At 45.7% G+C, this 11,777-nt stretch overlaps 1 protein-coding gene across 1 annotated transcript in view; it reads left to right on the top strand.

The window, feature by feature from the left end:
* Window positions 1-889: 889 nt before the first annotated feature.
* The window catches only part of ZNF18 (zinc finger protein 18), a 43,782-nt gene continuing 32,894 nt past the window's right edge, over window positions 890-11,777 (top strand). The window contains exons 1-4 of the mRNA XM_056117834.1: window positions 890-949; window positions 7,724-8,225; window positions 9,640-9,829; window positions 10,244-10,335. Coding sequence (XP_055973809.1) covers window positions 7,839-8,225; window positions 9,640-9,829; window positions 10,244-10,335 — 669 coding nt within the window. The 5' untranslated portion in view covers window positions 890-949; window positions 7,724-7,838. The remainder of the gene's footprint in view (window positions 950-7,723; window positions 8,226-9,639; window positions 9,830-10,243; window positions 10,336-11,777) is intronic.

Genomic DNA, 11,777 nt, shown 5'->3' with positions numbered 1-11,777 from the left:
CCCAGCTTCCCTCCCTCTCCCCAGATGCCCTAGTCTGCCATGGTGACAGAACCTGTTGAAGTTTGTTTATTACAGTTTGGGTCTCATGATTGAGTTTTATCCCTTTTCTTTATTGTACGCTTTTGGTTTTGGGGTTGTACCTGAAAGGGCTTGGGGTTGCTCCCAGCAGTGTGAGGTGTAAGTGTGTGTTGACATGTGATGCCAGGGATTAAACTCAATCCTCCTCCTTTCAAAGGGTGCATGCCCAGTGGCACACTGTTTTTCTTTAAGATCTTGGGCCAGGCTGATGTTAGTTCTCTTGATTTATTTTTCTTCTTGGGTTAGCAGATTTTCAAGTGTCTTTATTCATCTAGTAATTTCGGTGACACCCTTGGACATATACTATACACACTCTAGAGCAAAGGATTCTGTTATTTTCCTCTAAACAGAGTTGATTTTTGCACCAGCAGTCAGTTCAGTGACTGAATGCTTGCTTTGTTGCCTTACTAGGACCCATTAATGGAAAGCCCAGTGTTGTTTAATTGGATCAGACTATACTAGCAGACTATTCTCTCGATTGTATTGAGGCATGGTTTTGGTTCCCGATGATAGGTTTAAAGTAGAACTTACTCTCGGACTAGTCTTCCTGATATTTAGGCTTCATAGAATCTAGATACCCTTGATATTGAGTCTCTGCATTCTCAGTGGTCAAAAACTTCTATGTCTTTTAGCACTGACTGGCCTTTCATATCTTTTGTTGTTGTTGTTGTCGTTGTTGTTTACACTATAATAGCTCCACTCTCTTAAACCTTTCACTGTTTCATACAGCATAATTGGAGGCCAGACCTGATCAAGAGCTCTCAGAGAAACCAAAACAGACTTCTGTCTCCAGCTCTACATCTCTCCTCTCTTGCTCTGCAGATTCCAGATATGCCAACATCTCCCTCCACAGTCTGACCTCCTTCATTAGGTGAGAACTTTGCGTGCACTCCCTGTGCCCCTACCTCTCCCCCTCTTACTTCTGGCACTGCTGTGGGCCCTTTGAGGTCTGGGATTGAATGTAGCTGCTGCAGGAAGGTTGAACCCTGCCACCTGGATGACTTTTCTAGCCTATTTTTTTTCTTGTTTTAGGAATTTGATTTTTGTCTGTTATCCAATATCTGTTATCCAATTTGAAAAAAGTTACCTTACAGATTTTACACAGTTTTGTAGTGTTTCACAGGGCCAGTTTATACTACTAGTTAATCTGCTGTGCCATAAACAGAATTTCTGAACACATTTTTGAGCACATAATAATTGCTATAGTGGACTGTCTGAATAGAAGAACAAAATGCCATATGAGAAATGCCCTTAGAAACATCCTTAAACTAGTTTTATTTATTTATTTATTTTTATTTTTTTTTAAATTTATTTATTGAATCACTGTGGGAAAAGTTACAAAGCTTTCAGGTTTAGGTCTCAGTCATGCAAATATCAAACACATTTCCCTTTACCAATACTTATTTTTTACCATGAAGAACCCCAATAAAACCCCACCCCCCACCCCTCCCAGTCCCTGTGAGGCAGATGAATTCTAGTTAGCACTCTATCTGCTTTAATTAGATTCATTGTTTCAATAAAAGATTCACCACTATTATTTAGAGTTTACCCCCTCCCCCCCAAATCAGACATGCTGAAAAAGCATTGTGAAGTGATTTGCTTTCTACAGCTGGGTTCAAGAATTAAATGTTGGTTTTGGATTTCTGCTATTTTACTTATTAACCCTGAAAGTATTTCTACTGAAAGTCAGATAATTAAGAAATTGGTTTCTGTGCTCTGGAGTCGTGGCTGTGCCGGAGAGCCGCTTGTGGGGGGCAACTGGTGACCTCGGTAGGGCGTGAAGGGTGGACCGAAACGCCCCCCTTCCCATGAGGTTTTAGTCGCCCCCACACCCCCTGCTCATACCTACTGTCCACAAGGCTCCCATGCGGCCGCCATCTTTCTTTCCAGAGAGGAGAGGGCGAATGGGGCAACACCCTTTCCCCTCCGGGCAGACTTGATGGCCTGGATTAATGCATAGTCCGTTCACTTTTCTGCTCCAAGCTGCTGGGTTCTGCATTAAGTCCTTGTGCTTCTGGGGCTGTGGCCGTGCTGGAGAGCCGCTCGTGGGGGGCAACTGGTGGCCTCAGTAGGGCGTGAAAGACGGACCGGAACACCCCCCTTCCCATGAAGTTTTAGTTGCCCCCACACCCCCGGCTCATACCTGCTGTCCACAAGGCTCCCATGCGGCCGCCATCTTTCTTTCCAAAGAAGAGAGGGCAAATGGGGCAACACCCTTTCCCCTCCGGGCAGACATGATGGCCTGGATTATGCATAGTCCGTTCACTTTTCTGCTCCAAGCTGCTGGGTTCTGCATTAAGTCCTTGTGTTTCTGGGGCTGTGGCCGTGCTCCAAACTTAACTCTGATTTTCAGGGAGAAACATTGGGTGATTTACTTCCCATTGATCACTTTGTATATAGAGAAATGTTGCACGGCTGCAGAAGCGGCCGCGCGGCTTGGAGGAAAAGTCCTAGTTCCCGCATACTCGAGCTATGCTTGTAGAGGTTTCTTGTCACCGGGGTTCCATCTGGTGGAGGCGGGATGCGGCACCTACCTCATCTGGGACTTCCTGATGATCTCGGCTCTTTTTGGAACCTGTTTTTTTCTCCGGGAGCTGTGGAGCCAGCCCTCCATGTGGCCCTTCTCTTCTGCTGTATGCTGTAAAGATCCTTAAACAAGTTTTAAACAACATGAGTTGAACTACCTGAGTCCATGTACATGCAGATTTTCTAATAAACATACAATGAAACTTATAAATACAGTATGGCACTATGTTTTCTATTTCCATTTGATTTTTTTAAGAACATTTTGTCTTCTTTTTCCTTTTTTTTTCTTTTTTTTTTCTTTTGGGGTTACGCCCTGTGATGCACAGGGGTTTCTCTCGACCCATGCACTCAGGAATTACTCCTGGTGGTGCTCAGGGGATCATATGGGATGCTGGGAGTCGTACCTGGGTTGGCTCATGCAAGGCAAATGCCCAACCCACTGTCCTATTGCTCCAGCCCCACATTTTGTCTTTTGTAGTTTATTATGACTGTAGGATAGAATATATACCAAATATCTATTAACTGATTTGTTACTAGTAAGAATTTTGATCAATAGCAAGCTATTTGTGGTTAGTTTTTGAGGAATCAAAAGTTCTATGTGGGGCCAGGGAGATTGCTCAGTGAGCTAGAGCACATGCTTTGCCTTTGGAGGCCTGGTTTGATCACCCGTACTGATTGTTTCCATGAGCACCCCCCAAGCACTGAGCTAGGAACAGCCGTAGCACTGCTTGATGTGACCCAAAAACCAGGAAAAGAACTTTCTGTGTGGACTTTGAATCTCTGAGTGTTGGTGGCCTGCTTCTGGGTCGTTCAGGGGTTCACTGTAATGTTGGCTGGGTCTGTCTTTCCTCACTTCTGTGAGTGTTCGAAATTTCTTCTTTATGTTTAGAAAATGGTTTTTGGGCTGCTGAGAGAGCCCACGGCTGGAGCCCTGCTCTGTGTGTCTGGGCTGTGGCCCTGTCCCATAGCCCCTGACTCCCTACCCCAGTTGCATGGCCCCGGGATGGAAACGGGCTCGGATCCCACCACTGTGCCATAAAAGTCAAAATAATACAGAAAAGTTTTCTAATATAGGACGAATATTTTGGCAAAAAGAATTGGAAGGCACTGCTGTGTATAAAAAGAGCTATTAGTATTTTTGATTTTATAAACATTTTTTTCAACTTTTAAATTTAGGCACCGTGATTTACAATATAGCACTGCACACCACATCCACTAGAGCATCAGTACCCTCTTAAAAGGAGCTTGTAAGTTAAGAGGTTTGTACTGCTCTCTGATTAAATCAGTCACCAATGACTGGATTTTCTTGATTTTTCTCAATTAATATTAATGGGGGGGGATGATTAGCTCCTTTCCTCTGCCTTCTACTCCCCTCCTATCTTTAGTTTTTTAAATTTTGTTCTTTTGTTTTTGTTTTTCGGCCTCACCCAGCAGTGTAAAAAGTTAACTAAAAAAGAAATGATCCTTTAAAAGTATCTTTTTAGGGACTGGGGAGATACTACAGCAGATAGGGCACTTGCCTTTTGCAGGGCCGACTGGGTTCAATCCCTGGCTTCCTAGATCGTCCACTGAGCACTGCTGGGAGAGCTAGGAAGTAACCCCTGAACATTACCAAAGAAAAAAAGACGTCTTTCTTTTTGGGAGGTCGGAGGGTGCACACCCTGCAGTGCCCAGGGCTTACTCCTGGCTCTTCTCAGGACCACTCCTGGCTCTGCCTTGTACAAGGAAAATGGCCTTCCTGGTGTACTATCATTATGGTCTATGCTTCTTTGCTTGTTTGGGCCCAAACCCAGCTGTGCTTAAGGCTTACCCCTGGCTCTGCACTTCGGGACTTAGGGATCACTCTGGACAGGCTCGGGGAACCACAGGTGGGCCTGGCATTAAGCATTGGGAGGCTGAGAATAAGGCGAGCACTCCATCTGCTCCCAACCCCCGCCCTCCTTCTCTGATACTGTTGATCAGACCCATTACCTTATTCACCCATGCAGGACAATTGCGCTACCACGGAGCACATTACCTGCCCTTTGAAAAATATCAGCATTTGTATAATATCTTCAGGGGTGGCCATGGGGAGGCCCCCACGGCTCTTCCCCTGGCTGCCTGGGTTCTGGGGGCCCCCGGGGCTGCTCATCCAGCCGGGGAGGCCCGGGTCATGGGCCAGACGGTGGATGAAACGAGGGCCAAGCCAGTTGATTGATCAGATGCCGTTTATTCCATTCTCCCCATGCGCCTGCCCCAGTCTCTCTGAGCCCCCTATTCTAGTCTCACACTGCCCTTCATTCCCGTCTCCTCCTGTTTTTCCCGCTTATCTCTCTGTGCTCCATCTCGCAGCCTGGGCTCTCTCCACGTGCCTGCTCTTATATTCTTCTACATCCTTCTCCCTCAGTCCCCCTTGCTAGTCTCTTCCCACTCCATCTTGCCGCCTTGTTCTCTCTCTCATCTCTCTCCAGCTCCCTTGTCTCTCCAACTCCCTGGCACTCTGGGCCAACACTGTACCCAGTTTGGTAGCAAAATCAACATAAGAAACCCCTTCCTGACTGCCAGGCTCAAGGGCAAAAATATCACCTAGGGGTATTCCAAAGCCCTTCCTGACTGCCCAAGGGCAAAATACCTCCTAAGGTGTTTTTCTCCTTTCCTCAATCCAGTAAAGGTAAAGGTAAAGGCCCTCCCGTTGATCGTCGATTTGCTCGAGCGGGCCCAGTAACGTCTCCATTGGAGACTTTGTTGTTACTGTGTCTGGCATATCCAATACTCTCGGTAGCTTGCCGGGCTCTCCGAGAGGGGTGGAGGAATCGAACTCGGGTCGGCCATGTTGGCCGCTTGTAAGGCGAACGCCCTACCACTGTGCTATCGCTCCAGCCCCTCAATCCAGTAACTCAATCAATATCTCAATACTAGTTATTTTTGTATGGACACAGTAAGAGATACATTGAGGATTGTAGGGCAGCTCTCCTGGGAAAGTCTTGCCACAAACTCAAACTACAGCACTCAGGCCATATTAAGGTAAGGTAAAGGTAAAGATCCTCCCGTTGTTCGTCGATTTGCTCGAGCGGGCCCAGTAACGTCTCCATTGGAGACTTTGTTGTTACTGTGTTTGGCGTGTTGACTACATCACGGGGAGCTTGCCAGGCTCTGCCGTGCGGGCAAGATACTCTCGGTAGCTTGCCAGGCTCTCCGAGAGGGGCCGAGGAATCGAACTCGGTTTGGCCATGTTGGCTGTGTGCCTTACCCGCTGTGCTATAACCCCAGCCCTGAGGCCATATCAATCATTCCTAACCCTAGCAGGGTCCGAATCTAGTTACTGCTTTTTGGATCATGACAGCATTTGTCCATGACCAAGCTCTAAAATTATAGTTAGGCATTAGGCACTTTGGCCAGACCCATCTCGATGCCAGGGTAGCACATAGCTTACTGCTTGCCCTGTCCCTTGTTGCGACCCTGCTTTTGGGGCCCTAGGAAGTAAGGGCAGCTGAGGCTTAGGTTGAGAGAACAGATGCCCAGGAAGGAAATATCACTGAGAGTCATATTGCAAAAGCATAGCATAAACTGTCTTCTTGTGTCCATACAAAGAGGACATTGTTCTGAATAAAATATGACTTAAGAAGAAAAGAAAAACAACATTTACAAGTCAACAGAGCACAAAGAAAGAAGTTATAAATAAACATAGAGGAATGGGAGCACTGTGATGGGAGCAACCCAATAAACCTAAACTACCTGCTGCTATGCAGGAAGGACAAAACAATGTTATCCTACAAGTATTAACTTTGCCATTCAATATATCTATCTCTTCATTGTCTCAAATGCCATCTTCTAAATTTTGGTCATTCATCATAAAATAATGGTTACTTTGTCTAAGGTTTTAGCAATGTATTTGAATTAGTATTCTAAGACTCCTTTAACTTCAGTTTTGAATTTTTCAGGTTAATTTGGCTTCATAAGTTTCAAACACACCAATTTTCAAATCAAACTCAAGACGTCACTTAGAGGTCTAGGATATTTGCCTTGCATACGGCCTCCCTGGCTGGATTCAGTCCCCAGCAGTGACCCTTGAGCACAGACCAAGGAGTAAGCCTTGAGCACTGCCAGATTTGTCCCAAGAACAAAAGCAAAAAGAGATCACTTAGAAATTTCATTGCAACCACAGTGCCTGAAAAGGTGGGGGGAGAAGGGTGAGGGAGGGAGGGGGAAGAAGGGGAGGAGAAGAGAGAGAATGAGTGAGAGAGAGAGAGAGAGAGAGAGAGAGAGACAGAGAGACAGAGAGAGACAGAGAGACAGACAGAGAGAGAGAGATTCCTGCCATAGAGGAAGGCAGGTGGGTGGGTGGTGGGAGGGAACCTGGGGACATTGGTGCTGGGAAACGTGCACTGGTGGAGGGATTGGTGTTGGAATACTGTATGACCAAAATCCAATCGTGAACAGCTTTGTAATGGTCTCTCTCACAGTGATTCAATTAAAAAGTTTAAAAAGAAAAAGAAATTTCACTGCACCTTTTGAGGAAGAGTTACTCTTTCCCTCTAACATCTTACGATACCATCTAATCAATTTATCATCGGTTTTTATTTCTATGTATCACTGACTTATTGAGCAGTGTATTTGTTACACACTTCTCAGAAGAGATAAAGAAGTGTTTTAAAGAAGAGCTATTACCATGGAAATTCATCCTGAGAATGCCTTATTTGGCTCATTTCATTTTCCTACTTGGTTCCCAGACTTATTTGGCTTTCTTCCCCCTTTTCAGAAAAGCAAAGCAAAATTACCTGGTACCTCCTGGAAATCCACCTTCTTTAGGTGCACAAAGTACCCTACCATAGCACCCAGATCTGCACCCTCCCGCCCCTCCTGGAGTTACAGCAGTTGCCCCCTGCCTAGGCTAGTGTCACTCCCTCAGGAAGGGCTGTTACAGACATTTGAAGATGAAAAGAGAAGGTTGTAAAATGGTCTGGGGGTGGTGACAGCTTAGATATATCATTAGTGATTTGCTTTATGATTTAAAATATGCAAAGTGGAATAATGCATATATTGGTTTGAAAGATTTGTGATTGACTTTAATGCTTCTCAGGTTAGGCATGTGAGATTTTTTTTTTTTCTGAAAATGTGTTTTTCCCCCCTCTGTTTCCAGCTCAGTTTCGTTTTCATAATAGCTTTCCTGTGCGAAGCTCTGCGAAGGCCTGGCTCTCCCCAGCAACAGCTGCATCCCAGGGCCACTTCACCTTCGGGCGCTGCCACGTCAGACGATGCCCGTTGAGCCTGGGCAGGCCTTGGTCCTGCTGCCCCCGCTGGCCAAGGCAGGGGGCCCCCTGCTCCCCGGGCCTGATGCCACCCCACACGGGCAGCTTTCCAGCCCCGAGGCAGCACGCCAGCTGTTCCGGCAATACCGGTACCAGGTGCTGTCCGGGCCCCAGGAGACCCTGCGGCAGCTCCGGAAACTGTGTTTCCAGTGGCTGCAGCCCGAGCGGCACACCAAGGAGCAGATCCTAGAGATCCTCATGCTGGAGCAGTTCCTGACCATCCTCCCCGGAGAGATCCAGATGTGGGTGCGGAAGCAGAGCCCTGGCAGTGGGGAGGAGGCCGTGAGCCTGGTGGAGAGCCTGAAGGGGAATCCCCAGACACTGTGGAAGTGGGTAAGTCCAGGGGCTCAAGGCTTCTCTGGAGTCTTACTGGGCTCAGTACCTCAGTAGTCGCTTAGTGTTTTGTGGCAGTTACTCCGGTTTTTGTTTTAGGAGTACAATATCCAATTATGCTTGCTTTTTTCCTTGATACCATGGTCCTTCCTATAATTCTCTTATACAAACTGGGTATCCTCGAATTTAGTTCTGACACTAATTATCTAGCGTTGATTTTGAGAGCGTCATGAGAGGCCAGTCCTCCCATCCTGCCTCCGTCTCAGGTACCAGTTCTGATGAGCAGAGGCCACTAGCTCACTGCACGTTCATGTCTGGCTGGTCTTGAGGTTTCCACTGCTCCCTCTGCAGGTTCAGTCATTTGCCAGATTTTCTCATAGACTTTGGACAAATGCTTTTCTAGCCTTTGCCATTTTTTGTTTTTTTGTTTTGGGTCACACCCAGCAATGCTCAGGGGTTACCTCTGGTGCTGCACTCAGCAATTACTTCTGGTGGTGCTCTGGAACCATATGGGAGACCGGAAATTGAACCTAGGTTGGCCTCACTCAATGCAAGTGTCCTACGTCTCTTGCCTCTTTTACCAGTTACTGTAAAGGAAATGGCTCTGGGCTGGTCAGATGGAGGGGAGGGGGTGGCCAGAGCCCCTGTGTTGTCCTAGCACATCACCAGCACTTCAATGTTTTCTTCTTCCTTAAAGACTCACTGTGCCCCTTAGTTTAAGGAATTTCATAAATGTTTTATTGTTACATGTGGTTGATTGACCATTCATCATTGGTAATTGACATCTCCGATTCCTGTCTTTCTTCAGAGGTTGAGCGGTATTTCAGACTCTCTAATAATCTGCTTTTTTTTTTTTTCCTTTTTGGGTCACATCCACCAATGCTCAGGGGTTACTCGTGACTCTGCACTCAGGAATTACTCCTGTTGGTGCTTAGGGGACCACATGGGATACCAGGGATCGAACCCAGGTCGCTGCATGCAAGGCAAACGCCCTCCCAGCTGTGCTATTGCTCTGGCCCTTGGTTTGTTATTTTTGGTGATCAGCTTCCATCCTTAAGATAGCTAAGGGACTATAAAGAGCCATCTTACTAGTTCATACTTAGTATAAGAAAAGATCTCATTATAAATAACGAAACACACTGCTGTCTTTCTAACCCTCGAGAAAATTCTAGAAACTCTGTGCCTAGAATCCTGACCACAGAATAAATATGTCTAGTTCTAATGATACCAATGTAAGCTTAGCTGCATACCTCATCTAGGTCTAATCCTCTGTGACTTTCAGTATGTTTTAGCCAGTAGGGATTGAAGATAAGGTCTTCATCCCATTTCATTTACAGAATGTTTAGGAAGTTGTCAGCTTTCAAAATACTTTCCTAACTGAATATTTTAGTCATTACTACTATGTGTTCTCCAGATTAGCATCCAAGTTCTGGGACAGGAACTGTTACCAGAGAAAGAGGAATCTGTCAGGTATCAAGTTGGGGAAGTCGAACCACAAGTTGAAGCAGTGCCTCAGGACCCGGGACTTCAGAATTCCCCTCCCAGGGCTGGGAATCCCCTGAGCCACGTTGTGAAAGAGGAGTCTGACACGGAGCAAGGACTGGGTGAGAGGCCGTCGCTCACGTGATTGTTTGGTTGGGGATTGCGTTCGGAGGCCTGAGAGGGAGTTTACAGGTATATGCTGCCCAGATTGGGACATTGCTGGAAAATCTGAAAACAAAGTTCACCTACATGGGGTCGCCGTAATTTGAAGATTCAAAGATTGCAGATAAACTGCTTTGTGACTGGGTAAAACTTTCGTATTTTATTTCTGAGGAATGAAGTGGGAGAAAACTTTGGTGATGCTATTGGGAGGGTTGGAGGAGGATGTTGGAGTTAGTTAGAAAGATGAACATATGACTTGAAATTGTGAATAGTAGAACAGGTAGTTATAATCTGTCAGTATTATTCTCTGTACCCTCTTGGGGACGGTGAAGGAAGATAACTGGATTCTGCTAACGTCCTGTATCTCTCCTAAGTGGTGACTGCTCCTCAGCTTCCCGCTCAGCCTGGTGAAAGGCTCATTAGGGACCAAGACTTTGGAACCTCACTTCTCCAAGCAACTCCTCAGGTGAGCTGGGTTCCCTGCTCCTGTTGTCCGATACATGAGGCTTGAAGTGTGTCAGTAGTCAAAAATATTGACAGGGGAAGTATTCTCACAAATGGAATAGAGAGGGGCTATCCTCTCTCACAATTAGAAACTGTCATGTATGTCTTAAGCAAGTTGTTCTAACTTCAGCATTAACCTTGAAGAGGATTGGCCCGGGGAAAAGTAGAGAGGGAAAGGTAACAGGCTAAGAGTGAGCCAATATTCTCTGCAAGAGTGTGTGTGTGTTTGGCAGTAAGGTGCACTGTGATCATCACTGAATCTGCCCCAGAGGGGTTCTGTCCTCCTTTGCTCCATGAACAGTCTCTGAAACATTTTGGTGTTTTTTTTTGTGTGTGTGTGTGTGTGTGTGTGTGTGTGTTTGGGGGGACCATTCCCGTTGCTGCTCAGGGTTTACTCTAGTCTTTGCACTCAGGAATCTGCACCCCTCCTGCACTCCCTGGCGGTGCCTTGGGGGACAACATGGGATGCGGGAATAGGACCCAGGTTGACTGTGTGCAAAGCAAGTGCCCTACCAGCTGTACACTCCCTACTGAATTGATTTTATGATGGTTTCATGCATGATGTTTTCATGCAACTTTATATGCTCTGTAACCTTTGCTTAGGTGTTAAAACATTGTGAATTTTACTTTATACCTATTGGATTTTTGCATCCTTATATGAATTCTGTTCTTGAACTTTGTTCTAAGATGAAGTTAATTAGTGGACATCTTGTATGTGGCTCCAGAGAAGCCTTTAATTTAGAGAAGCAGTTTTCAGGCACGAGCCAGTGGACTGTTGCCAAATCTAGAGATAGTGCTGGTTCAACAGCGACCACACTGATCCCCCTACTGAGCTTAAGGTAGTAGCTTTTCAGGAGTGCTGATTCATAAGAACAGTGCCAATTTGCAGGTGAGAAGGGGTTGAAAATACCTTTCTGCACACTCTGTGTTTAAATTAAATGAAAAATTAAAAATAAATTAAATTAAAAATTTCTGCATACTCTGTGTAAAACTCCTTAATGTATTAGCTTCTCCACTCTGCCTGCTTGAAATATGAAGTATTTCTAGCACTGTAAACTTCTGGGGATTATTCCTTCTCTTTTATTGGGGGGGGAAGAATATCTTTTCTGGATTTGAAGAGTAACCATTGTAGATATCTGGCTCTCTTTTTTATGCAGTTTCCCTATTCTGGTCTTCTTTCCAGCTAACTCTAACTGCCCTAAGTTTTCCAGAATCAACTCCTTCTGCTTAACTTGGGGTCTGCCTGGTTCTGCCAGGGTTCTCCCTCCCTTTACTGTTTCCTGGATACTCTCTTGACAAGTGTAGGTTTTGTAGCACTCACTTAATTTGTTAAGTACTTAATAAAAATTTCTGTTCTGCTCTGCCAAATGTGCAATGTCTACTAACTGTTTTTTAAAACACATA

The sequence above is a fragment of the Sorex fumeus genome, unplaced genomic scaffold (assembly GCF_029834395.1).
Source record: "Sorex fumeus unplaced genomic scaffold, SorFum_2.1 ptg000036l, whole genome shotgun sequence".
NCBI lineage: Eukaryota > Metazoa > Chordata > Mammalia > Eulipotyphla > Soricidae > Sorex > Sorex fumeus.
Note: the sequence above shows the minus strand (reverse complement) of the source record. Positions and strands in the feature narration are given on the sequence as shown.